The 24313-nt window shown below is 41.8% G+C and overlaps 1 protein-coding gene across 1 annotated transcript in view; it reads left to right on the plus strand.

The window, feature by feature from the left end:
• The first annotated feature begins 1262 nt into the window (after positions 1 to 1262).
• SLC6A17 (solute carrier family 6 member 17) overlaps positions 1263 to 24313 on the plus strand; it is a 46042-nt gene continuing 22991 nt past the window's right edge. Inside the window, exons 1-2 of the mRNA XM_061632604.1 lie at positions 1263 to 1335; positions 16607 to 17006. Coding sequence (XP_061488588.1) covers positions 16727 to 17006 — 280 coding nt within the window. The 5' untranslated portion in view covers positions 1263 to 1335; positions 16607 to 16726. The remainder of the gene's footprint in view (positions 1336 to 16606; positions 17007 to 24313) is intronic.

Here is a 24313-nt window from a genome sequence, read left to right on the forward strand (position 1 = left end):
ATGGAAGGGAATATGTAGGGACAGCTACAACAGAATGAAAATTGGTTTTGAGGGGAGGATATGCCATCTAGAGCAGTGGAATGTGTACAAGTGGCTAGGGATGTAACTGCATTGTATTATTTTATGCCTTAGGGGATCCTTCTGAATCAGAAGGTGGAGTATAAACTGAATAAATCAAAGGCACTTTACAATGTAAAATACTAAAACAACCAATAACAAAATAATTAGCCAATGGGTAGCTGTGCAATAAAAGATAAATAGCAGAATTGCCTCAGAACATTGGTGTCACTTTAGAAATTGATGGCAAGAGTTCCCTGGCTGTTTCTTTTAGGGCACATGGCTTTTTAGACAGACTCTTGGGGTGTGGGGAGAGTGCTTCGGCTGCTGGACACCTTCAGGCAGATGGTCTTTAGGCTGATGCAGGAGCAGTTCCTTGAATTGGGGCCAGTCAAATACTGGCTAATTGTCAACCATATTTGCGACTAGTGAAGAAAGAATATTTATAATTAATCTTCAAGTCCAACCACGCAGCTGCTCCGGACACTTTCCGCACTGCCAAAGCGACTCGCTCAAGGCATTGTGGGAAAAGCCCGCCTTTGGGTGAAGCATCAGGTGTTGGTTGGCCCTGCCGTTGGGGGGGGTAGGAGGGGGCGTCGGCGATCTCGCTGGTCTGAGGAACTGATCCCGCGACGTTCAGCTCCGGGCCCAGCCCATCGCTTTTGGGCGCTGGGTTTGTTTTGGGGAAAGCCAGCCCGTTCCAGTGGGCCTTCCCAGGCCCCCCCTCGGCACTTGATCCCCAAAGGGCGAGTCGCTCTGGTTGCCAACCAAAACCCCGCGCTTTCCCGCTGACGCGCATCGCCAAGTGACTCAAACCTACGTCACCCACGCCCAGCCAAAAGACGGTCTCCTTGCCTTGGGAAAGAGGAGCCGCTCCAAGGTGCTTTCTCGACGGTCTCTTGAAGGCGGTGCGGACGGGCGCGTTTTGCAGCTAGTCGACTTCCCTGAGATCCAGGGAGGGGGGCCGGCGGGTCGGTAGGAACGGGACCTGGGAGAGCAACAGGAAAGTGAACCCTCGCAAGAAGTGGCGGCAGCGGCGAGGAAGGTTCAAAGCGGCCGGAGCGCAGCGAGAGTAGCCGGGGTGCAAGCGCAGCGCGGCTACCGGGAAAGCTGGGGGGGTGCGTCAGAGAACGTGGCTTTCGCTCCACCAGCCCTATGCAGTTTCGCCTGCGCTGGGCTTGCAGGCAAGGAGTTGGCAGAGGTCCGGCCAACCAATTCAACCCAGCCCAGCCGCCTTCCATCCCGCGTCCCGGAGGAGTTCCTCGACGGCACACCGAGGTAAGGAGGAGCGAGCAGTGTTCAACCTTTTCGTAGGTGCAGCACCCCGTCTACGCAACTCTTCTTCCCTGCCTCGGCCTCCATCTCTTTCCTCCCCCAAACAGGTAGGATCTGCTTGTTTCCACTGCTTACAGAAGGAAAACGCCTAGTTGCTAAGCGAGAGTGGAAAAGGTATCTCGCCTAGCAACTGGGGACGGATGGAGAGGAGGTGAGAGAGGAAGGCGGGTGGACCAAGGGAGAAGGGAAATGGAGGAAGGAGAAGAGAAGCATCACCTGAAGCCTAAAAATAGCCAGCGATGCGGAACGGAAGGAGGACCCAAGTCCTTGCACGCACAGCTGAGGGAGGAAAGCAGGGAGATGGTGGAGAGTAAATGGCCCTTTCCTAAAGCCAGGGTAAATTGCCTGCTCCCTTTTGAACAGATGCTTGTAGAATTGACATTTTAAGTAAGCGTGGGGTGGAGAGGAAGGAAAGCACAGATCCTTGGGGGCCCTCCTGAAATCTATGCAGCCTGAAGTGTGACCTTGGTTGTAACATTGGGAAAGGAAGCAGAAGCCTCTCCATCCTCATGAATAATTAAAGGATGGCGCTCGAATCCTCGCTCACCCCTCCTCCCCTCCTAATTTAGGGGCATAAAATATGGGCAGCAAGAAGCTGCATTCATTTGGCTCATAACCTGGGGTTTTTTTGGCGGGAGGGGAAGGGAGGATACTAGTGATTTGACTTTAGGGTTGTTTTTTTAAAAACAAAACTGGACACTTGAGAAACTGTGGGTTGCAATGGGAGGCCATTTCTGATGTCAATGGGCACAATCTCCTAGTGGAGGGAAAGGTGTCATTATATTTGACCTACATCTAGTTCTTCTGCTAGAGATTCACTTGAAGGGGTTTAGAAGAGATTAAATTTGACAGGTCCAAATGTTTTTCCTGTTAATAAACAGAGGTCAGAAATACTGTTCTGATTCTAGCTTAACTGCCTAAAAAATACATCACATTTGTGGCTTCTGCTCCTGATTTACATTTACAACTGTTTGTGAAGCTCCATTAACACTTTTGCTTAAATCAGAGTGAATCCGGAATCAAATTCTTATCTCGTGTAGACATCTAACCAGAGCTGTGTGCAGGTACTGTGAGTATTTTGATGTCCCAGATGAAATGTTTAAATGGTGCCTATAGCATCCCAGGACTCCTGAGACTGGTGGAGTTTCTTCACATATTCCACTTCACCTGTTCATGTTCCTTGTCAAACTCTGATAAGGCCTCTTTCACTACTACTCCAGTTCCTGTAGCTGGGTCAGACAACTGGAGTACCTGGTTTCCATTTTTCCCTGCATGTCTGGACTCTGCCCTGATTTATGCTTCACATGTGGCCTCAGCCCACTTTTCACACCTCTTCCCACCAGCCATAGAATCAGGTCCTCCGACCTCTGTTCATACCTTGTTGTGCCTAAGTGACAAAAGCACATGTGCGAAAGATACAGAATTTTCCCCCTGCTGTGCTGCTGCAGCAAAAACACTGCTCCCTACAGAGTACAGTGCAAGGATCACCTAATAGTAAGGCCAGCCTGGCATGTGACTCTTTCTACAAACGACATTGAATTCCTTTGCAACATGCATATTAATAGTGAATGTAGGAGGTAGCCATATTCATTAGTCCATCAAGCTTGATATTGTCCACACTAACTGCCAGTGACTCTCCAGGGTTTTAGACTGACAACAGCCTTTCCTACGCCTATCTGGAGATGTTGAGGATTGAACATGAGACCTTCTGTTTCAAAAGCAGATGCGCCAACACTGAGCTATGGCCCTTTACCTATTTTTGGCCCTTGCTATTTGCAGACATATATTCCACAGATCCTAAGGTTCAATCAAGTCAAATAATCAAGTCTTCTGTTGAACAGCGCATATAGATCTTCCCAGCCTGTGACTTCTTTTTAGCTGCAGAGAAACATCCTTGTAGAAGGTCATCTCCATCCATCTTGATGTTCTCAGGGGAATAATAAAGTTTCCATGTGCCTCCCTATCCTCTAGAAAGCTCATTCTCTGATGCTGAGAGTCAGTATGGACCATCAGACAGAATTTTGGGTGTAGGAATTCTGGGTCGCCTTCCTAGCTTAGCCATAGATTCACTAGGTGGTTTTGGACCAATGCATTATCTGTTTCCCATTTCTAATACTACTAGCGGTGATTGAACTCACAAGGTTTGTGTGGGCAAAAGAGGAACAAGAGGTTAAAAATGAGCTAAAAATGGCAAGGTACTTTGCACAGCTAAAAGTGCTGCATACATTATTAATAATGAAGAACGCATTGCTGGTGGCCTTGGGGGGAGGGTCCTCCTGACATTATTCAGCAGTGTCATCTCTCCATCTGTCCCTCTCATCTTGCCATTCCTCAAGAGTAACCTTTTCCCTTTCAGCGGCTCTGGGCCTCACACCTGCTTCATCCTGCTGCTACTCCGCTTTCACCTCTCCCGGGGTGGGGGTGGTTAGCAAAGCCTTTTTGCCTTCTTTCTTTGTTATCGCTACAGCAATCCTTCCAGATCAGAGCGGGCAGGCTGTATTTTGGGGCAAGGGGAGGAAACTATTATTCCTGCAGATATGTAAAATGAACTATAGTCCACGAAAGCTCATGCCGTAATAAAACTCGCTAGTTTTTAAGGTGCCACAAGACTCTTTGTTGTTTTTGCTGCAAAAGACTAGAAATTATCTGAATGTAGTTTACAATGGCAATGCTGTCTTCTGTGATGGAGTGGCCCAGTTTTAATCTTCAGTCATTGCTGCTGATTTCTATGGGGAGATTGGCCTTGTGTTTTATACTAAAGTACCAGTTTGTCCTCTAGCACTGAGTAGAAAAACACCATATTGTAAATGTATTCATAGCATTAAGGGGGTCATATGATTAGTGGCTTTCACTGCCTTCAAATACAAGGTCATATTGTTAATAGCCAATATGTGCTGCTATGATACCAAACAAGAAATAAAAATGGAATTTATTGGATGAATGGTCCTTTTTTTAAACGCGCTTTCTGACCAACAGTGTTGCAAAGTTCTCTTATCTCTCTCCTAGGAAACAAAAACAAATGGAAACTTTTATGAAAGCACTGAAGTGGGGACCTTGCAATTAATTCTCTATCCCTTCCTGCTGGACTCCCAAATGCAATGCTGTTAAACAGACATTGACTATATAACAAGGAAGCCTTGACCCCCACACACACCCCTAAGTGTAATAGTGCTGTCCGGTAAGCCGTTGCACCATTTATTAGTAGTAATAAAATTATTAATAATAAATGTCTATAGCTCTTTTAGGATGTAATCCTAAAGCTTGACACAGGCCAGCTGAGGGGGTCTTGAACGCAGTGTAAGTGTTGCTCCACCGCCAGAGAGGAAGCAGGCCTGCTGGCGGGATGGCCCTCACACTGCCAGAGGCCTTCTGGTACCCTTACGGACAGTGATGCAGTGTGGGTTGTGCTCTTGAGCAACTCTTACTCAGTTCAATGCCGGTTGCAGAAGAGAATGTCCCAGTGGATTGTTCCAGGATTAACTCAGTTTCTTGTCTCTTGCTGTCTGGGCAAATTTTCATTTTTCATGCCTATGCACTACAGTGTAAAGAATTAGCATCAATAGGACTATAGGAAGCTGTTGTGTACCAAGTCAGATTATTGGTTCAGCTAGCTCAGTATTGTGTATGCTGATTAACAGTGGCTGTCCCGAGTTTCAGGCAGAGGACATTCCTAGTCCTACCTGGAGATGCCAGGGACTGAACATGCAACCTTCAGCAGACAAAGCAGATGATCTGTCATGGTTTGATCTTGCCAGAAACTGCACTAGCAAAACTCATCTAAAACTGGGAGCAATGAGCACGGCAATAGCGCAATGCCTCTAGCTGGCATTGCCAGCTGACCCAGGAAATATGTTAGTGCAGCAGTTTGGAGCAGCACTTCTTTGCCGCCATCATCAGATGCCAAATATGAATGCTATAGTATCCCCATGTGTATCTACTCTACTGAGCATGTAGAGGGTTGTCATGCAAGGAAAAATGACATGGAAAGCTACTCGCAGGGGAAGGGGAAAGGGTGACCAGACTGTCGAGATGCCCCCTGCTCCTATCTGAACTGAATGCTGATTGACATGTGAAATTCTTTGCTCTGAAGCCCATCACGGTCCTAATCTAATATTGGGAGTTTAGGAATTTGCCTGACAAAAAGAGAAAAGGTTGTTGGTTCTTGCTGCTTTCCAAGAAAGGATGTCCTTTTCCACTGGGATAATGCAAGCCACAGTTTGCACCAATCTGCTTAAACAGTTTCATAGGATTAGATGAAAAATGTTAGCTATGAAGATCTGTAATCCAAGTAAAAGACTAGAAATACCATTAAGAAATACTGATTGATGCACTAGGCAACAAGTGGCAAAAGTAGACCAATGGGGTGTATAAAGTATGCCCAAGGGGTGAAGCCAGGGAACACCTGTGGCACTATGCGATTTAAACAAGCTAATTCTGCCTTGTCTCCATGGATTTATGTTTAGCTGATTGTGATCCACTGTACCTTATTCCCATTGCATGCTCAGTACATGCTGAACATATGTTCGGTGAAGAATCTCATGAGGCCCAAAAGTTACGTTTTTGTTGAGATCCCTCAGCACTGCTTTTGGCATTTGAATGACTCTGCCTAGGTACATTTCCCCCATGACTTCAGGAAGTAAAAAGAATGTTTTGAGAAATTCTCATGGTACAGTGGTTAAGAGTATGAGCTGTAGTTCTCTGTTCAAATCTCTGCTTTGTCATGAATGGCCTTGGCAAGCCCCACTCTGTTTGCCTTAGCCCCCACCCTGCCATCCATATGTAATATGTGGACAATAACATTGGCCTACCGTACATAGGTGAATGTAAGAGTTCCTTGTGGACCTTGGAATTCCCATTGTGTCTACTAAATTCTTCTTAACCCTCAGCCGCATGGCTCAAGGCTGCTGAGTCTTGGCAATATCAGAACATTTGAGTCAAAAGCAGCCAGAGGGCTGCTGGCAAGCTACTTGCAAAGTCCCATGTTTACTTTGGAGCAGATCAGCCAATAGCATCAAGAGGAGAATGGATAGTGCTGAGATCAAGGAGGAATTTGCAGGAGCAGAAAATGTCAGAGGACAAAGATGATATTTTCTGGGAGAATAACAATGTAGTCCATCCTGCTTCAAGCATATAGCCGTATTGTTCTACTATTAATTTCAGATCATCAAGATTTGCTTCAAAATTGTTCATTAGATATTGGCAACTTTTTGTTTTTTTTTTTCAATAATTTTTATTCAGATTTTCATAAAACATACAAGACGAAATCATAAAACATTCAAAGACAAAAAACAAAATCAAAAATAGTTAAACAAAAAGAAAAAAAAAGAAAAAAAAAAAACAAAAATAAAAAATAAAGAGTAAAATATTGACTTCCCATTTGTCAAAGATCAAATCAGTTATAAGTCTATAATATATAACAATCCTGTCTCTTAAGTCATATTATAAAATCACTTTCCTCCAGTAGTTATCTTACTTAATCATCAAATCTCATAAACATTACTTTATTCTTTCCACAAAAAGTCAAAGAGAGGTTTCAATTCTTTAAGAAATATATCTATCAATTTTTTTTTCCAGATAAGCATATCGATTAATCCATCTCATTACTAATTATGATAATCTTATTGTCATAACCATAGTCAAAATAAACATTTCAATTAATCCATCACATCAGAATCTGTTAGGTTCAGTAATTTCAGTAGCCATTGTTCTATTATCCCTATTAGTTCCATTTTCCATCTTCCATCTTCAGTAGTCTTGTTAAGTCCAGTAATTTCAGTATCCAATCTTCCATTATCAGTATTCCATAATAATCTTGCTGTCAAAGCCATAGTCATATAGTAAGAGTCTGATGGGAATTACCTCTATCCCAAAAATTTTCTTGCCATCCATTCTGAATAGGTTGCTGAAATACTGCTGTAAAATCATATCTCTGTTCTTTTTTTCAAAATACACTGGGTCATCTCTTGAAAGTTTTTCCATTGTCACATGGCTGCAGTTAATTCCATAGATTTTCTCTATATTGGGCTCCATCACATCATTCCAGTCCAGAAGATTATCCATGCCATTGATAACTTTATCTCTAGAATCTTCATTAATTTCTTCAGAGATAACATTGAGTTCCAAACAATAGATTTTATTTCTAAAGTCCATAGACTCCAAATCTTGTTCCTGTTCCACGTTTGTTCCAATCTCCGGGATCTCCTCTCTCACAGGGACCCCTGTTCCAGTCTCCAGGGTCTCCTCTCTCACAGGGACCCCTGTTCCAGTCTCCAGGGTCTCCTCTCTCACAAGGACCCCTATGTCTTTAATCTCCTGTGTCTCCAAACAATAGATTTTGTTTCTAAAGTCCATAGACTCCAAATCTTTTTCCTGTTCCACGTTTGTTCCAATCTCCGGGGTCTCCTCTCTCACAGGGACCCCTTCCAGGGTCACCTCTCTCACAGGGACCCCTGTATCTTTAATCTCCTGCTTCATTTTACTCAATTCAATTTTCAGCTCCTTACAACCCTGTCGCAGGTTTTGTTTCGTTATCTCAATCTCATCCATTATTTTCTGAAACATAGTTATTTCCAGATTCTCAGCCACTTTCTTAATTGCCATTTTAAAAGAAAAATATAGGAAAACCACTTCTTATTTCAGCAACAATTGGGTTAATACTCCAAACTTGGTGACATCACAGTATAAACAGAGCAGACAGCCTTATCTCTCCATGTTTAAGTAAACAAAATGCAGTTCCCAGGCTCGAAACAATTAATGGCGGTCGTCAGGAAACAGATTCGTCAAAATAAAATAGACCAAAAAGAGAGTAGTCTCAGACAATATAATATTCTTCAAAATAAAAATCTGGAATAGAAATCCCTCTTCTGTGTATATCTTTAGAATGCAAATCCAGGACAGCTTTTTGCAACAAAAACAGAGATAAGCTATTAATTAGTGAGTAGCAGAGAGAAGTTATGGCTCCCCAGTGAGATGTCAAGAACCGATCAATCTGGCAAATCTCTTTTAAACAGCAACAATTTAAGTCAAATAAAAGAAAAATATAGAAAGAAGGGTGCTTGCCTGTTAGTGCGTTCTCTCTTAGAAGATAAGATTAACGTTCGCTTTATCAGATAGAGCTTGTTGTTGAAAATCCGTCCCACCTTCGTCGGCTGGACCTCGTCCCATAAATTAATGAGATCTGGTCGTCCCAACAAAAATAGGCTTTGAGGTTAATCTCTTCGTTTCTCCCTACCCGGGAGAAGTTTAATCAGTCAAAAAAAAAAGAAAATCTGACTGATATATCTGAATAAGCTTCTTTTGAGGCAGGAGCCCGTCTCAAAAGCAGGCACAGGCTAAGTCACCCTTCCCGGAAGTCGTCTAGATATTGGCAACTTTTTGGATTGGGTGGTAGCAAAAGGTGTATTGGTGGTTGATTCCTCAAAAAAAAGCTGGCAGTAAAACTTCTATGTTGCTTTTTCACTTAAATTCATTTCTAGTGTGGTATGTGGAATTCCATCTATGTAGCCAAGGTCAGATTGTCACGCTTCCTTGTTAATGGTGCCCTGTAGGTCATTCTAATGAGCTCTGGCACCTTTTTATATTTTGAAAATTAGGATCAGTGAAGCTTTCTGAGGTGCTGTTAGCAGAGATGTGGAGATGTAGGGCAAGATAAAGCAAAAAAAGAGACCATATGGTAATGCAGCTGGCATACGATATGCAGGTCATGCTACTGCAGTAGACCAGGAAGCTTATGTGGTCCCATAAGAAGGAAATAATGTTTTAAATACTGTCTTGTCTGTGTTCTATAACAATAATGCTGCACTAGAAGGAGGGATCAGCACCAAGGACAGCACTCTCTCTCCACAGGAACATAGACCTTTATTGTTTATTACCAGGTTTTTTTCTTCACCCCAGTGCAACCTCATCTCACAAAATCAAATATATTTACTACGCAGTTGCACAAAATGACGACTAAGAAGAATCAGGTCTTCTGTCTGGGACAGATCTTTGCCAGAGATGAAAAGACAGCCATCTGTTGGGAATGCTTTGATTTGGATTCCTGCATTGAGCAGGGGGTTGGACTTGATGGCCTTGTAGGCCCCTTCCAACCCTTTTATTCTATGATTCTATGAAAAGCTATTGTCAGTCAGACAGTGCCAGGCTAGATTGGTCAATGGTTTGCCTCTGTATAATGTAGCTTCATTTGTTAACCAATGCACTTTATATGAGTGTAGACACTGCTGAGAAGATACAACTTTGCTTGTGTGAGTACTGTCTGAGAGTCCCTGTTTTGCCTTGGAATGTTTATGGAAACCAGCTCAGACAATAACTGTGAGCTTCCAGAAGATCCAGTGAATTGCCTGTGTGTCTAAGAGAGCCTCACAAGGGACTAGGAATGCTTAACAGTGAGATATTTTAGACTGTTTTGCTTCTTCACCTCATTATTCCCTTTCTTTTGAGAACTCACAGTTCACTCATCCAGTTCCTGCTTCTATTAGAAATGCTATTTTAAGCTGACTGTTGCTAAGATACACTGTCAGTTCTATGGCCTTGCTGTATCAATAGTGTCTTGGAATGATACATCCAATCGGTTTAAGTAGTTTCCCCAAATTAACATAGAATTTACAGTAGGGTATAGTTTGGTAAAAACATGCCATTCTGTTCTCTCATAGCTTATGGCAGTTACTTCAGGGACAAGTCACCTTTAAAAAGTACATCCTTTGCTGAGTACCATCAGATCTCACATTTCAGGGAAGGATTATTACAGAATCAGAAAGAACCTTTCCCCGGTACACAGTAAATAGCTAAAACCTTCATCAACATGTCCCACTGGATGTGTTGAAAGGTTCTCATTGATCCAGCTTTTTCAATGGTCTTTTCTTTATGTTAGCTTAAAATGTGACTTATTCATAGAACTCGGGTATTACACTTCCACATCACCATCTCAGGGATAAGGAAGACTTTCCACCATATAGCATAGGCACTTCCCCTAAGTCACAGAATGGCTGCCTTGTTCAGAATATTTCTTTCGATGAAGCACATGAAAGGAGATTACAGGGAAAGATTGGCCAAACTCATCATGGTTGTCACTGTGAGTACAGGTTAATAGCTATCCAATTAAATTAGGTATCTGCAGTTTAAGGTACACAGTGTATATGCTCCTGTTTCAGGGTAGCTTAACTAGGACCCCACCCTAAACATTTAGCTTTCTATATTTGCTCAAATGGAAAGTAACTTCAGGTTCCTCTTGCTTAAGCATGTCAGGGAGGGTCTTGTTTGTGAGTAAGGGGGGGAACGGCCTTAATCAATGATGTTAATTATATTAAACTCTGCACATTGAGAGACAGTGCTGTATAGCAGACGGAGTGCTGGGTGTGGACCAGGGAGAACTGTGTTCAAATCCCTACTTAGTCATAAAATTCACTGATGACCTTGAACAAATCATTGTCTTTCAGTCTCACAGTGTTGTTGTTGTGATGATAAACAGGAGTAATCTCATGAACTCCGCCTTGAGTTCCTTGGTCAGAGAGCTAGATACAAATGTGATAGATAGATAAATAGATAGATATTGTCCCAAGCCTGGACACTAATTTAGTTATTAGTTAAATTTATTTCCTGCCCTTCTTTCCAAAAGAGCCCAGGGTGGCAAACACACAACTGATAAAACAATTAAAGCATCTAAAAATATCTAAAAACAATTCCAGTACAGATGCAGAGTAATGCAGGCTTCCCCAACCTGGTACCTTCCAGATGTTTTGGACTACAACTCCCACCATCCCTGACAATTATCCATTCTGGATGTGGCTGATGGGAGTTGAGTCGAAAACATTTGGAGGGTGCAAAATTGGGTAAGGCTGCTGTAATGGATTACTGGGGTGCAGCAACCAACTTTCTGCTGTCTCATATTGTGTATTCCAGTTTTTGCTCTAAGATGCCATAGACCAAACTGGCAAATGGCCAAGGAATCTTCTATAGCACTCTAAGGGAAGTTACACAGACGTCTTGCAGTCATGGGCAGCTGTGGAAGATGACTACAGACTCAAAAAGGGTTAGTAAGGGAACTTTAGTGTCATGTGTACAATATAGTAGTGGATTCCTTTTCATCCACAAATATTGGATCCACACCTGCCTATAAACATGACCTCTTGTATTGCTCATGCACTTGCTCAATAATTCAGGCCTGAAATTAAATGTCCTGAAAAAGTATTAAAATTCTCGGCCATATCTATACCTTAGTGAAGAACACCAAAGATATTCCAGTATTAATGGAATTACTTGTTAGTGAACTTGTTAGTACATTTTGGGATTATTTCTTTAATTATTCATACACTACATCAAAATTAATCAAAGTGCATGAACATTATTTTAGTACTTAACACATTCAAGCACACATTCTATTCTATCAAGTGCATTTTCAAGATCAAGGGAAGATAATGATGGTTGATGGGATTTCTCTGTTTATAGTCATGACTGATTATTCTTATGTTTTGATTAAGATTCTGTCCTATCAGAAAGTCAGATTCATCAGGGTGTACATACATGCACAAAATACTTCTCTATTGATTTGGAGCATAGTAAGCTGCCTTATACAGAGTCAAACCACTGGTTCATCTAGCTCAGCATTATCTACTCTGACTGGCAGCAGCTCTCCAGGTTTTCAGACAGGGTTCTCTTCCAGCCCTACCTGAAGATGCTGGGAACTGAACCTAAGACCTTCTGCACGCAAAGCAGATGCTCTACCCACTGAGCCATGCCCATCACTTAAGTAAAGACTTTGTTGTCAGTGTCAGTGAAATTGGATGATAGTATTTGACTTTAAATGTAATTTTACCAGGTTTAGGAATATTGATTGTCTTAGCTTTTCTCTGTGACTATGGCATATTATTTTTTCTTGCAGAATGAGAGCAATTCAATACATGTTGGGATTTAATATCATCTTTCACAGCAAACAAGATGGAGCTTGATGTACATTTAAAACTGGTATTTCAGTCTCTTGGCTTATAATTAGTCTTCATATCAAAGACTAATAGTGTAGCAATTTGTGTGGAACACATAAATAGCTCTGTCACCCTTGTAAAAATATTGTCTGAACTATTCAGATCTCATCATCTCTTTGAACTAATTGTCTAGCTTTGAAACAGGAAAAATTACTTTAGTCTTTACCCCCTGACATTTTTTTTCCAAAAGCCTCTCCATGGGGCAAAGGAAATGCCTACCACTAGCTTCACATGGCTGGTGGCCAACCCACATACCAATCCCAGGAAGCAGGCTGAGAATCACCCTTCGTTATTCCCGGGAGGCAGGCTGAGAAGCACCCTTCATTATTTACTCCTGGGTAGAGCCACCACCATTTACCTTCATTGAAATCACCAAGGTCTGAATGGGGAAGAAGCCCAAGACTTGGGTTTTGGTAGTGAATCAAGATGAGGGAACATTCTTGACAAATTTCCACCTGTTTAAGGCAGCCAGATCAAAATCTGTAATCCCCACTTCTCCTTGTCTTGAAGACTAGAGAAATGGCCAGGTGAGTGAATGGGTCAGATCCTTAGTTTGTAGAACACTGGGTCATTTCCATAATTCCAATTTAAGTATCTTATTCAAAAAATTCCATGTAAAGCAAGTGGAGATCAAGAAAAGAAAATAAACCAGTGATTTTCCTAGCTGAAACTAACACTGTTACAATCAAGAGATTTACAGCTGGAGGAGGAGGAGCTTGGGATCCAATCCCGTTCAACTTAGGTCAAAGGCAGGGATGTAGTCGATTGGGGTCTTGGGGGGCCTTAGACCCTTTATGTTTTTATGAGCAGTGTCCCAGCAGGGTCCCTATGTCTCCAGGATCCAGCGAGCCAATCAGCATGCAAGGGGAGTGTATTAGCCACTGAGAAGAGTCTTCTAACATGCTTCCTTGCCTTTTCCTGCTGGACCCAATCAAAGTGAAAGGAGGTGAGTCAAGTCAGCCACTGAGAGTAGCTAATATTCTCCCCTTTCATGCTTATTGGCTCCTAGAGATGTCTGTGGGAGAAGGCATTAAAAAGGATCTCATCCACAACTCAGCAGCAAAAAAAGGGGGAGGGGGCATGGCTGTGACTAACATGAACGGACCCGGCACTGCTGAATTTGCCACCACGCAACTGGTCAAAGACAAATGGAGATGGAGATTGAAAACATCTCAAACTATTTCTGTTCAAGTTTAATTCTTGGAGGGAGCTAGATGGGTAAAGGGGTCAGCCTCTTATCAGAGAGGATTTTCTGGAAGTTTACTCAGTTTGCATGTAGGTAGGAAACAGTACTTAGCATCTGGCAAAGGAAATGGTATAAAATGGAAGAGAGTTCTTGAAGGAAGTTGCTTATCAATCCTGCACCTCGTTCGGTCATAGCTGCAGTAGTTAAGGCTGTGAATGCACTAGTCGCCTACAGCAAAGCATTTCTGTTAGCCATACCTGGAGGGGGAATGGGTTGATCTGCCAATCAGTTGTGAAATCTGTTTGAAGCTTTTTTAAAAAATGCATTTAAGCAGCTCGCACCAGGTTTTACTGTAAAAAGCAGTGGGGTTTGACTTGCGTCATGTGCTCCTATTTTCAGAAGGAAGAGGTAGAGATGCACTGGAACTGGGCGAACAGTGAGTGTGCCTCTACCCTAAGAGTTACCAAGGCCTTTATGATTAACACTGCATTAGTTTGACACTCAGGGCTCTGTTACTGTGATGCTGTGTGTTCTGGGGACAAATTCTTCCCTTATATCATTTTCTCCCTCTCTGTTTTGATGATAGTTTGATGGTCATTTCTTTCTTAAATGTGCCCTGAGACATAAGGCTTTATTTTAAGGGCATGTGTGTGTGTATGTGCACACAAGACTTTCACAATACCACCTTCTGAGTCATACTGTGCTTCATGCATATTGTGTCCCTTCTGTATTTGTGACAGCATATTGGTCCTTGCAAAGGCCTGTCTGCCAGGATTCTAGAAAAAACAAATTCTCCCAGTTGGGATCATGATCTTTGTTGTTGTTACTACCTCTGTTGAGGAGTAACCACTGTCTTCTGAGCGGTGGGAATGTTTTAAATAAGCCCAGTATGGGCATACTCACCATCCTGAGGTTAGTATGGTTTACAAGGTCATCTTCAGCAGGTGCACCCCACATACGCATAGCGCACTGCATCTGGAATGGATAGCTCATTCTGCTTGAGACAGGCAATCATTTATAGGCTGATGTTGTCACTGTAACATTTATTGTATGAGACCTGAGCTGAAATTTCTTTAAAAACCTTTTTTCTGATAAAATTTACAATATTTTTCTTTTCTCTCTCCCACTTCCACCCCACCCCCATCCCTAGGAAAAGAAGTCTACTTTCCAGAAGTTTTTCAAATATTCTCCACCATATTTGTGTGGCAGCTACCATGACCTGCCTCCACAACGCCTCAGAACGATATCAGATCTGGGGTACTGTGGAGAATACAAAATGGTAGCCAGGCTGCCAACATAATTGTTGTTGCTGCTAGTACTAGCAAAATAATGAAACAATCAATCTTTTTGGGGCAGGGGGAAGAAGCTGTGCTTCTGTTACAGCTAAAGGTGAGCCCTACTCCCACATCACTATTGTAAACATTTCTCTTCCCATTGAAGAAATTGAGTGAAATCCCCCCTATTTCTCAGCCTACAAATAGGCTGGAGAATGTTGAAGGGCCAGTTGTGCCCAGCTCTGCACTGTACCCTGAATAGCTCTACTATTGCTCTTCATTTGAGTGGGAGAGCAGGTGGCAGGGGAAATCGTGAAGTATGGTTCTAATCGGTGAACCTGATCCTATTTCCTTTGGTGTTAGATCAGCTTGTGATGTGTGTGCAAGATCACACTCTGCTCTGTGCAAGTTAATCCGCTATAAGCCATCTTGATTTTGCACTCACAGCCATTAAAGCAGAATAGAGCTGCCATTTTACTCCTAAACATTTAGTGACGAAATGAAGAGGAAAACCACCTAAGTGCACCTGTTTTGCAAGTACAACAGGGTGACTCAATAGTGTAAAGTGATCCTGTGTGTTTGCCCAAATATATCCTGGCCATAAGAACATACACAAGGTTTGTATAATTCATAACCTGTTCCTTGTGGAACAGATGTTACATTCAAGGACCTGAATTGCTCCTAATATTGTCAGGAATGTGCTGGCAAAAACTCCTTTCAAAAGATCTTTCTTTTCTTTGCCCCTTTTAGATACGCTTTTAAGAAAACCAAACCCCATTCATCTTGAAATAGTTTAGCATCGGATTCTTGCTGAGTGTAAACTGGCAGGGTTTCACTGAAGTCAGTGGGGCTAGGCTAATAATAGCTAATAATAGCTGGAGACCTGTACTGAGAGACAGCAACCCTTGAATAAGAGGCGGGAGTAAGTGATGACTTTGCATGCAGTGCCAAACATTTTGCAGATACTATCTGTTGTAAAACTGTCACGGGCAATTTAACCAATGATTCCTGGCCATCCCGGTTGCTCTGATAATGTCATCAGCTAAGAGATAACTTTGGTGCTTGCTGCTATCATACAAGAACTGCCAAAGTCGGCCCAGTTCTTCAGTGCCACAATATTTTAAGCTAAATAGCACCTGACACATTGCTGGCACTAAGCACATGTGAAACAGAAGTCATAGTAGGAAATTACTGCCAGTCCTCAGACTATCATAAATTCTAGACAAAAAGGAGGAGGAACTAAGAAGGGTAACTGGATGATGAGTTTCCTTGGCCTTATGGGGTAGAGTATTGTGGGAATGTAACCATTTCACAGGGTTTTTTTACTGGGTGTATCCCAACTCTGCGCATATAGTGCATCAAAAAACTTTTTTGCTGAAGCCTCAATTTCTGCAGCAAGAAAAGCTGCAGCCTGTATCAATTATGCAAATGAAGCAAATTTGCATATTTCATATAATTTATTTTGCTTCTGCATGGATAGTGACAGATACTTATGTAGAGCAATACAATTCTGCCCCCATATCTTCTATTTAGTTCGACCTCTTCCCCAAATTCCATGATTGCAAAGACATTGCCTTTCAAGTCTTAAGGATGAGAAAATTGCTCTTCTTTTAAAATGAAAACTGAGTTCTCAGGCACATAACTTTTGGCACCAATACCCATATCTGCATCATGTGATTGTAGAATGATGGAGCATGTAGCTCTGGATATATATCTACACCATGGAAAGCAGAGAAGTTTAATGTTTAAATTTGTTTGCTTTTTGTTTTGGTTTTTAGATCCTGCAGATGACAAGGATCTGAGGGCTGATCTTCAAAGCTAATATCTACCCTATCCGATATCCATCTTGCCCCCACAAACCCCTTCCTAGATAGGAGTGGTTGAATCAGACAGTCTCAATGCCTAAGAGCAGCAAAGTGACCCAGCGGGAACAAAGCACTGAGCCTGTCACTGAATCAGTGGCTGACCTACTGGCCCTTGAAGAGCCTGTTGACTATAGACACAGTGCCTTAAATGTGGCTGCAGAAAACTGGAACAAACAGCAGGATGGAGAGGAAGCTGGTGAAGACAGGCCAGCATGGAATAGCAAACTACAGTACATTTTGGCTCAGATTGGCTACTCTGTGGGGCTGGGGAATGTCTGGCGGTTTCCATATTTGTGTCAGAAGAATGGTGGAGGTAAGTGGCCAATGGAGAAGGTACAGTGTACCACATTTTATTTATTTATTTATTAGTAAATTTCTATCCCACCCTTCCTCCTAACAGGAGTCCAGGGCGGCAAACAAGTGATAAAACACTATGTAAAAAAAATGTCTTATAAACAATTCTATACACATGCAGACAGGGTTAAAGGGATGGACTTAAAAGGCTTGCTGAAAGAGGAAGGTCTTCAGTAGGCGCCAAAATTCCAAAAGGTCGATGCCACAGTACTAAAGGTCTGCTTCCTATATTGTTCAGAACAGACTTCCTGATAAGATGATATCTGCAGCAGGTCCTCACCTGCAGAGCACAGTGATTGACTGGGTACATAAGGGGTGAGATGGACTTTCAGGTATCCTGGTCCCAAACTATGGGGTTTTATATCCCAAAACCAGTACCTTGAACTTAGCCTGGTAGATAATTGGCAGCCAGTACAATTCTTTCAACAGTGGGGTAATGTGTTAGTAATATCTTGTCCCAATGAGAAATCAAGCTGCCACTTATACTTATTAATATTATCATTAATAATAATAATATCCCACCTTTCCTCCCAATAGGAGCCCACAGCGACAAACAAAAACACTAAAAACAAGCTAAAACATCTTAAAAACAAACTTTAAATATATTAAAACAAAACACCTTTAAAAATATATATTTTAAAAAAGCTTTAAAAACATCTTAAAAAGCAATTCCAACATGGACTGCGATAAGGTCTCTCTAAAAGGCTTGTTGAAAGAGGAAGGTCTTTAGTAGGTGCCGAAAAGATAACAGAGATGGTGTCTGTCTAATATTTAAGGGGAGGGAATTTCAAAGGGTTGGTGCTACTATACTAAAGGTTCTTACGTTGTGTGGAATGGACCTCTTTATAAGATGGTATCTGCAGGAGGCCTTTACCTGCAGAGCACAGTGATTGACTGGGTATATAAGGGTATATTTGCATCAGCTGCAGCTTCTTCTTTTTTTTTTTCAATTAATTTTTATTCCAATTTTCAAAACCAAAACAATACAAAAAGAAAACAACACAAATCAATAACTAGTACAATACAAAAAGAAAGAATATATATATATATATATATATATATAAAAAAGAAAGAATATTGACTTCCGATTTGTCATAGTTCAGCTATAAATCTATAATATATAACAAACCTATCTCTTAATAGATTATAAAATCACCTTCCTCCAGCGGTTATCTTAGTTGGTTTCAAATCTCATTAACATCATATCATTTTAATCTTCCACAAAAAGTCAAAGAGAAGTTTCCAATCCTTGAGATATATGTCAATCAATTTTTTTTCTAAATAAACATGCCAATTAATCCAACTCATCAAATCAAATAAGTCCAGTAATTTTAAATCGCTCTTCTGTCATTATCCATATTGGGTCCATCTTCCACCTTCCATCTTTACGCACCCAAAAATCTTGCTGTCATAGTCATATAATAAAAGTCTGATAGGAATTTCCTCCATCACAGATATTTTCTTGCCATCAAATCCAAACGTATCACTGAAGTATTGTTGCAAAGCCGCATCTCTGTTCCTCTTTTCCACATGATACACTAGTACATCTCTTGAAGGTTTTTCCATTGACACAAAACAGGGATTAATTCTGTTAACTTTCTCCATTTCAAGTTCCATCAAATCCTTCCAGTCCAAGAATTTTCTTGAACCGATAATATCTTTATCTCCAATCTCTTCAATTCCTTCAAGGACAGCGCTGAATTCCAAACTATAATATTTGTCTCCAGGATCCATCACAGCCAGGAAATCCAAATCTTTTTTCATGTCCATAATTAAGCCAATCTCCATAGTTTGAACCTTGCCTTTAATTTCTCTTTCATCCTTTTTTTGTTTTCCAGATCTATCTTTATTCTCCTTTCTCATAGAATCCTGAGTTTCTTTCAGCTCCTGTCTCATTTTGTGAAATTCAATTCTCCACGCTTGTCTATTATTTCTCAGTTCTTGTTTTATTGAGTTAATCCCATTCATTATTTTCTGAAACATGTCTAGAGATAAAGTCCCTTCTTGTACATCCATGATCTTCTTAATTGTCATTCTTAAAACCAAAGGAACAAAACTCCTTCAATTTTCAATGTCCCAAACAGAGAACAGCTTATTTCTTTAACCAGTTACAAAGGAGTTAATCTTTCCAGCCAACTAACGTCACAGGCTAGACAGCCCTTATCTCTTATCTGCCCAGAAGTGTAAGAACGGCTTTAGTTCACAGCGTCGAAATAGCTAGTAGCAGAGAGAATGAGCAGATTCGTCAAAAAAAAAGAAAAAAAAGTAGATCAAAAAAAATAGTCCCAGCCAATAAATCAAAAAGATTTCTTATCTCTTTCAATCAGAAATCTCTCATCCGTTTAATCTTTAGAATGCTATTTTCCATGTCAGCTTTTTGCAATAAAAAAAAGATACGCTATTTATATTTTCTTCCCCCTTAGTTCCGTGAATAAAAAAAGGAAAGTCTTACCTCACCTAGGTTATCTCAATTGCTGTTACTTTGACAAATCTCTTTAGCTGTATAGATAAGAAAATGATGAATGTAGACAGGAGGATGTTTGCCTGTTAATCCGTATAAAAAAAACGGGTCACTTATCCAGCTGAGCTAGCATAAAAATCCTCGCTCCGTCTGAGCTGCTGGAAGACAGACAATTCTAACGAATTCCAGACTCCAACAATCAAAACAAAGCTATGTAGGAAATCTCACGTTTCTTCTTTAACCGGAAGAAATTATTCCCAGTCAGAAAAGAGCCTTCTGACTGAATTTAAACTGGAAAAGTTTCATCCAAGACGGAGCTCGTCTCAGAGGCTGCACAGGCGTAGGGATCCTCCTGGGAAGTCCGCATCAGCTGCAGCTTCTGAACCAAGCTCAAGGGCAGACCCACATAGAATGCATTACAGTAATCCAGCCTGAATGTTACCAGCATACGGGCAACAATGGTCAGGCTTTCTCAGTCTAGAAATGGCTGCAGCTGTCCTACCAACTGAAGCTGGTGAAAGGCACTCCTAGCCTTTGAGATCACCTGTACCTTAGCAACAAAGATGGATCCAGGAGCACCCCCAGTCTATGAACCTGCTATTTCAGAGGGACTACGATCCCATCCAAAGCAGGCAATTGACCAATTATCTGGACTCAGAAACAACCTACCCACAGTGCCTCTGTCTTGCTAGGATTCAGAGTCAGTTTATTGGCCCTCATCCAGCCCACCAGAGACTCTAGGCATTGGTTCAGGGCTTGCATGGCCTCTCCCAATTCACGTTACAGAGAAATAAAGCTGGGTATCATCAGCTTGCTTGCTTGCTTATTTATTTATTTATTTATTTATATCCCGCCCTTCCTCCCAGTAGAAGCCCAGGGTGGCATACTGCTGACACCTCACCATAAATCTCATAGTGACCACTCCCAGTATACTATGGTACTTTGGTCAGTGGTATTAAAAAGTGCTGAGACCACATTCATGCCATACATTTATTCCACTATTATTCCACTTTAAACGGTCATGGCTTGCCCCAAAGAACCATGGGAAGTGTTGTTTGTGAAGGGTGCTGAGAGTTGTTAGGAGACTCCTATTCCCCTCACAGAGCTACAATTCCCAGAGTTCTCTGGGAAGAGGGACTGAATATTAAACACTCTGACAATTGTAGCTCTGTGAGGAGAACATGAGTCTCCTAACAACTTTCAGCACCCTTCACAAACTACATTTCCCATGATTATTTGGGGGAGCCATGACTGTTTAAAGTGGAATAATAATGGAATAAATGCATGGTGTGAATGTGGCACAAATAAGAATAACAGGGTTGCACTCCTGATAAAGGTAGTCCATCAGGGCAACCAAGGCCAATTCAGTCCCATAACCAGGCTTGAATCAGATTGAAATGGATCAGGATAATCTGTTTCATCCAAGAGTACTTGCAATTGTTGTGCCGCAATCCCCTTGACATCTTCCCTATAAAGGGGCATTTTCAACAAGGCGGTAGTTGTCGGAAACCAATGGCAGCTGGGACAACTCCCTGCTGCAAAGATTCATTCACCACACCCTGGATCCATTTGGTCATACTCCCTCGGTAAGCTTTATTAAGCCAAGAAGAGCAAGGATCAAGAAGACACATTGCTGGCCCATCAATCATCATCATCATCAGGCCACAACAACTGAAAATGATGCCAATAAGTTGCAGCAGACCTTACACTGGACACCTCACTGGGCACTGCAGTGAATGTAGATGTGGTGTCAAGATTGCTATGGAGGCAAGCAACTTTACCCTCAAAGTGGCTTGCAAACAATTCACAGTGTGCTTCCATAAGGTCTAAAACTTCATTTCCTGGAGCAGATTCTGGACGATACAAAAAAGCTCCATTGGACGGCTGCTTGAGGATGCAATGAGACAGAGAAGTGTGCCTTCTTCACTGCCCTCACTGCCACACAGTAGGCACAATTATGATGTGCCTGATCAGCCTCACAGCACATCTTTTGCCACTTGCGCTATAAGCATCAATATAAAAGACAGACACGTGTTCTGCTTTCCTGCTCCAAGTAAGAGAAATGGAGCCTAGGCCTGAAGGCCATAGGATGCTGTCTCATAGCAAGACAGACCATAGATAGTACTGCCTCTGCTGACTGGCAGCGGTTGTCTAGGTTTCAGACAGGAATCTTTCCCAGCTCTGCCTGGAAATACTTGTTACAGCATGGGCTTCGCCACTGAGCTATGGCCTTCCCTTCCATGGACTGTTGTTGTCCCTAGTCTGTATGATCAGTGGGACTCATTAAAGTTAATGAGGAGCTGGTATCCTGAATCAAACCCTTATGTTTGTTTATACAAACCAAGATTATTTCTCCAGATTACTCTGTGACTGCTTCATCACATTCAGCAGGTAGGCCTCCGTTCCTGTTTGCTAGCTTGCAAGTACTATTTAAATAGTTGCTACTTATGTGGGTCAAGGTAACAACCTGAGATAGTGAAAGGCTGCCAGATTATTCTTGGACTGTGTCTTATCTATAATTTGCTTCAGCCATGTCGAGGTTTCTTGATCATGCATGGCAAATCCATATTAAACTGTTATTATCTCAAAATATATGAATGTGTAAAGTCCTCTGAAGCTTAGTTATCCTTTTCACACAGATGAACTCAGCTAAGTCTTCTGGTGGTTTCAAATTGTTCAGTTGTATTATGTACTATGAATTTATTTCAGGTTTACAGTTTGTGATCTACTATCTCTTAACCAATTCACTTGCTTTGGTGTAATTCTTTGGTGTAATTCTCATTCCCTCTCTTATTGGGAATGAGGATGGTAATTATTATTGAACTTTCAGGAAGGGGGGAAGATTGTTGCATAGAGAGCTGGGGGAGGCGAGTGAGTACTAATATTCTTCATGCTGGCTATTTCTAGAAACATGCAGATCAGTATTGCTTTTTACCATTAAAATGTTAGACTCTTCTTCCTTTAGTGTATTTTGCATCAGGATAATGCCAATAGAACTAACCAAGGTGCAATGGCACCATTAACTGGCTTCTTTTTACCCAGTACAGATGATGGTTAGTGAAGGATTCTGTGGGTGAGATTGGGACTGGCATCTGTCTTGGGGGCCCTTCACACAGTGCCACCGATGGACCCCTGACACACATGCCCTACCCCACTTGCATTTTTCTTGTGGCAGCAACACCATTTACTGCTCTTCTTGCCAGGCCCCTGGGTGGTGCAGTACCCTAGCCTATAGATGCATGGGCTGGGGCACTGCATTTTGGGTTAATAAAAATGATAGGCAGCCAACACAGGAGACAAGTTTGGCTCCCATTCACCCACCCACTGCTAAAACAGCTGTTCAGGAGCCTGGCGAGATGGCAGTAAATGGCAGCTTCTGCGACCCTCAGCCAGTGCCTGATCTGGTTTTCTGCTGGTGCTATTCCTGGCTAAAATCCTGGATCCCAAGATTTGGAGCTTACCTTTGGGCAAATGTCACCAAGGTTCTTTTCTAGTCCACCAGCACCAAAAGTCCACTGGTAGGGCCAGTGTCAAGTTATTTTCTGAACCATTTTCAAGAAAACTATTTGCCTTTAGTCATTTCTGGCTGTTATGAGCATAAACAGCCAGAATTAGAGCCAGTGAGCTAATTCTGAGGACTCGATTGTGCTTTTGTTGAGTGTCAACCACTTGGAGATCAGATCAGGTGACACAACACTTGAATTCTTAGCCATTTTTGTAGCAGGTCTCCTGGTCCTTAGTGCTGCAAAACAGGCACATGCACAAAATTTAAAAATTAATAGGTGACATTTTTCCCAAACATGAGGATGCAGTGTTGGGAGATTGCTGCAGCTGTTGAATTTTGGCATGTCACATAGCAGTTAAAATTACAGGAGTTCCTCCAGGGGTAAAAATCAAAGTGGCAATCCTACTCAGCACCTTTTGAAGATATGGTCTTAAAGGCTCTTATGAAGATGTAGGGGTACTGAAACATCAAGATTTTTATCCAGCTACTTCATTCTCTGTCCTGTTTGGTAGTTGGTTCACTGATGCTGAATTTATACTGCATGACAGAAGAACAGGAGTCTGCCTCCCATTCACAAATACAGCACTGAAGGGGGATTTAATTCTGACAGTGTACTGCCTTCCTTCCTTTCGTGTCACAGTATATACACCCATACTTCTGCAACTCTCACATTTCCAGGAAGCTCAGTATATAAATTAAGCTTGTTTTCTTTAATGTTGTTTTCTTTAATGTCAGTCTCTTGAGTTACCTTCACCCGCTGAGCCTGCTCATATATTGCTCAGCTTTCACTCCCTAGCTTGATGGACCTTGCTGGTTCATGATGCTTAAAGCTACTGTCTCAGATTAAATTAAAGATGATTTTGTGTGCTTCGAGCAAATACTGTGGCACTGGACCAAAAGGACATTGTATAGATGCAGTCTCTATTTCAGAATCCCTGAAGGTGTGTGTAAAGATCAGGTAGATCCATTAGCTACATTAGATCGCAAGATCTGACAAAAATGGAATAGTAGTGCTGCTCTTGATTCATCTTACATGAGACCAAAAATGTTGCTACCATCTAGCATATTGGTAGCAAAACAAATGCCGCCTCCTCCTCATCAGTCATCATAACAGGGCATGCATGAGATTTCACAGCTTTTACTAATAAATCTGTAAGTATCAATGGCATGCATAAAAAGAATATTTTGGGCACATTTGATGTAAGGTGTCTCTCTGTATGTGCATTCCCGAACAAGAAGCTCTACTGATTACAGAGAACCCTTTTAACATGAGACCACATACCAGATATCCACCACCAAA

This window comes from Rhineura floridana, chromosome 6 (genome assembly GCF_030035675.1).
Source record: "Rhineura floridana isolate rRhiFlo1 chromosome 6, rRhiFlo1.hap2, whole genome shotgun sequence".
Classification (NCBI taxonomy): domain Eukaryota; kingdom Metazoa; phylum Chordata; class Lepidosauria; order Squamata; family Rhineuridae; genus Rhineura; species Rhineura floridana.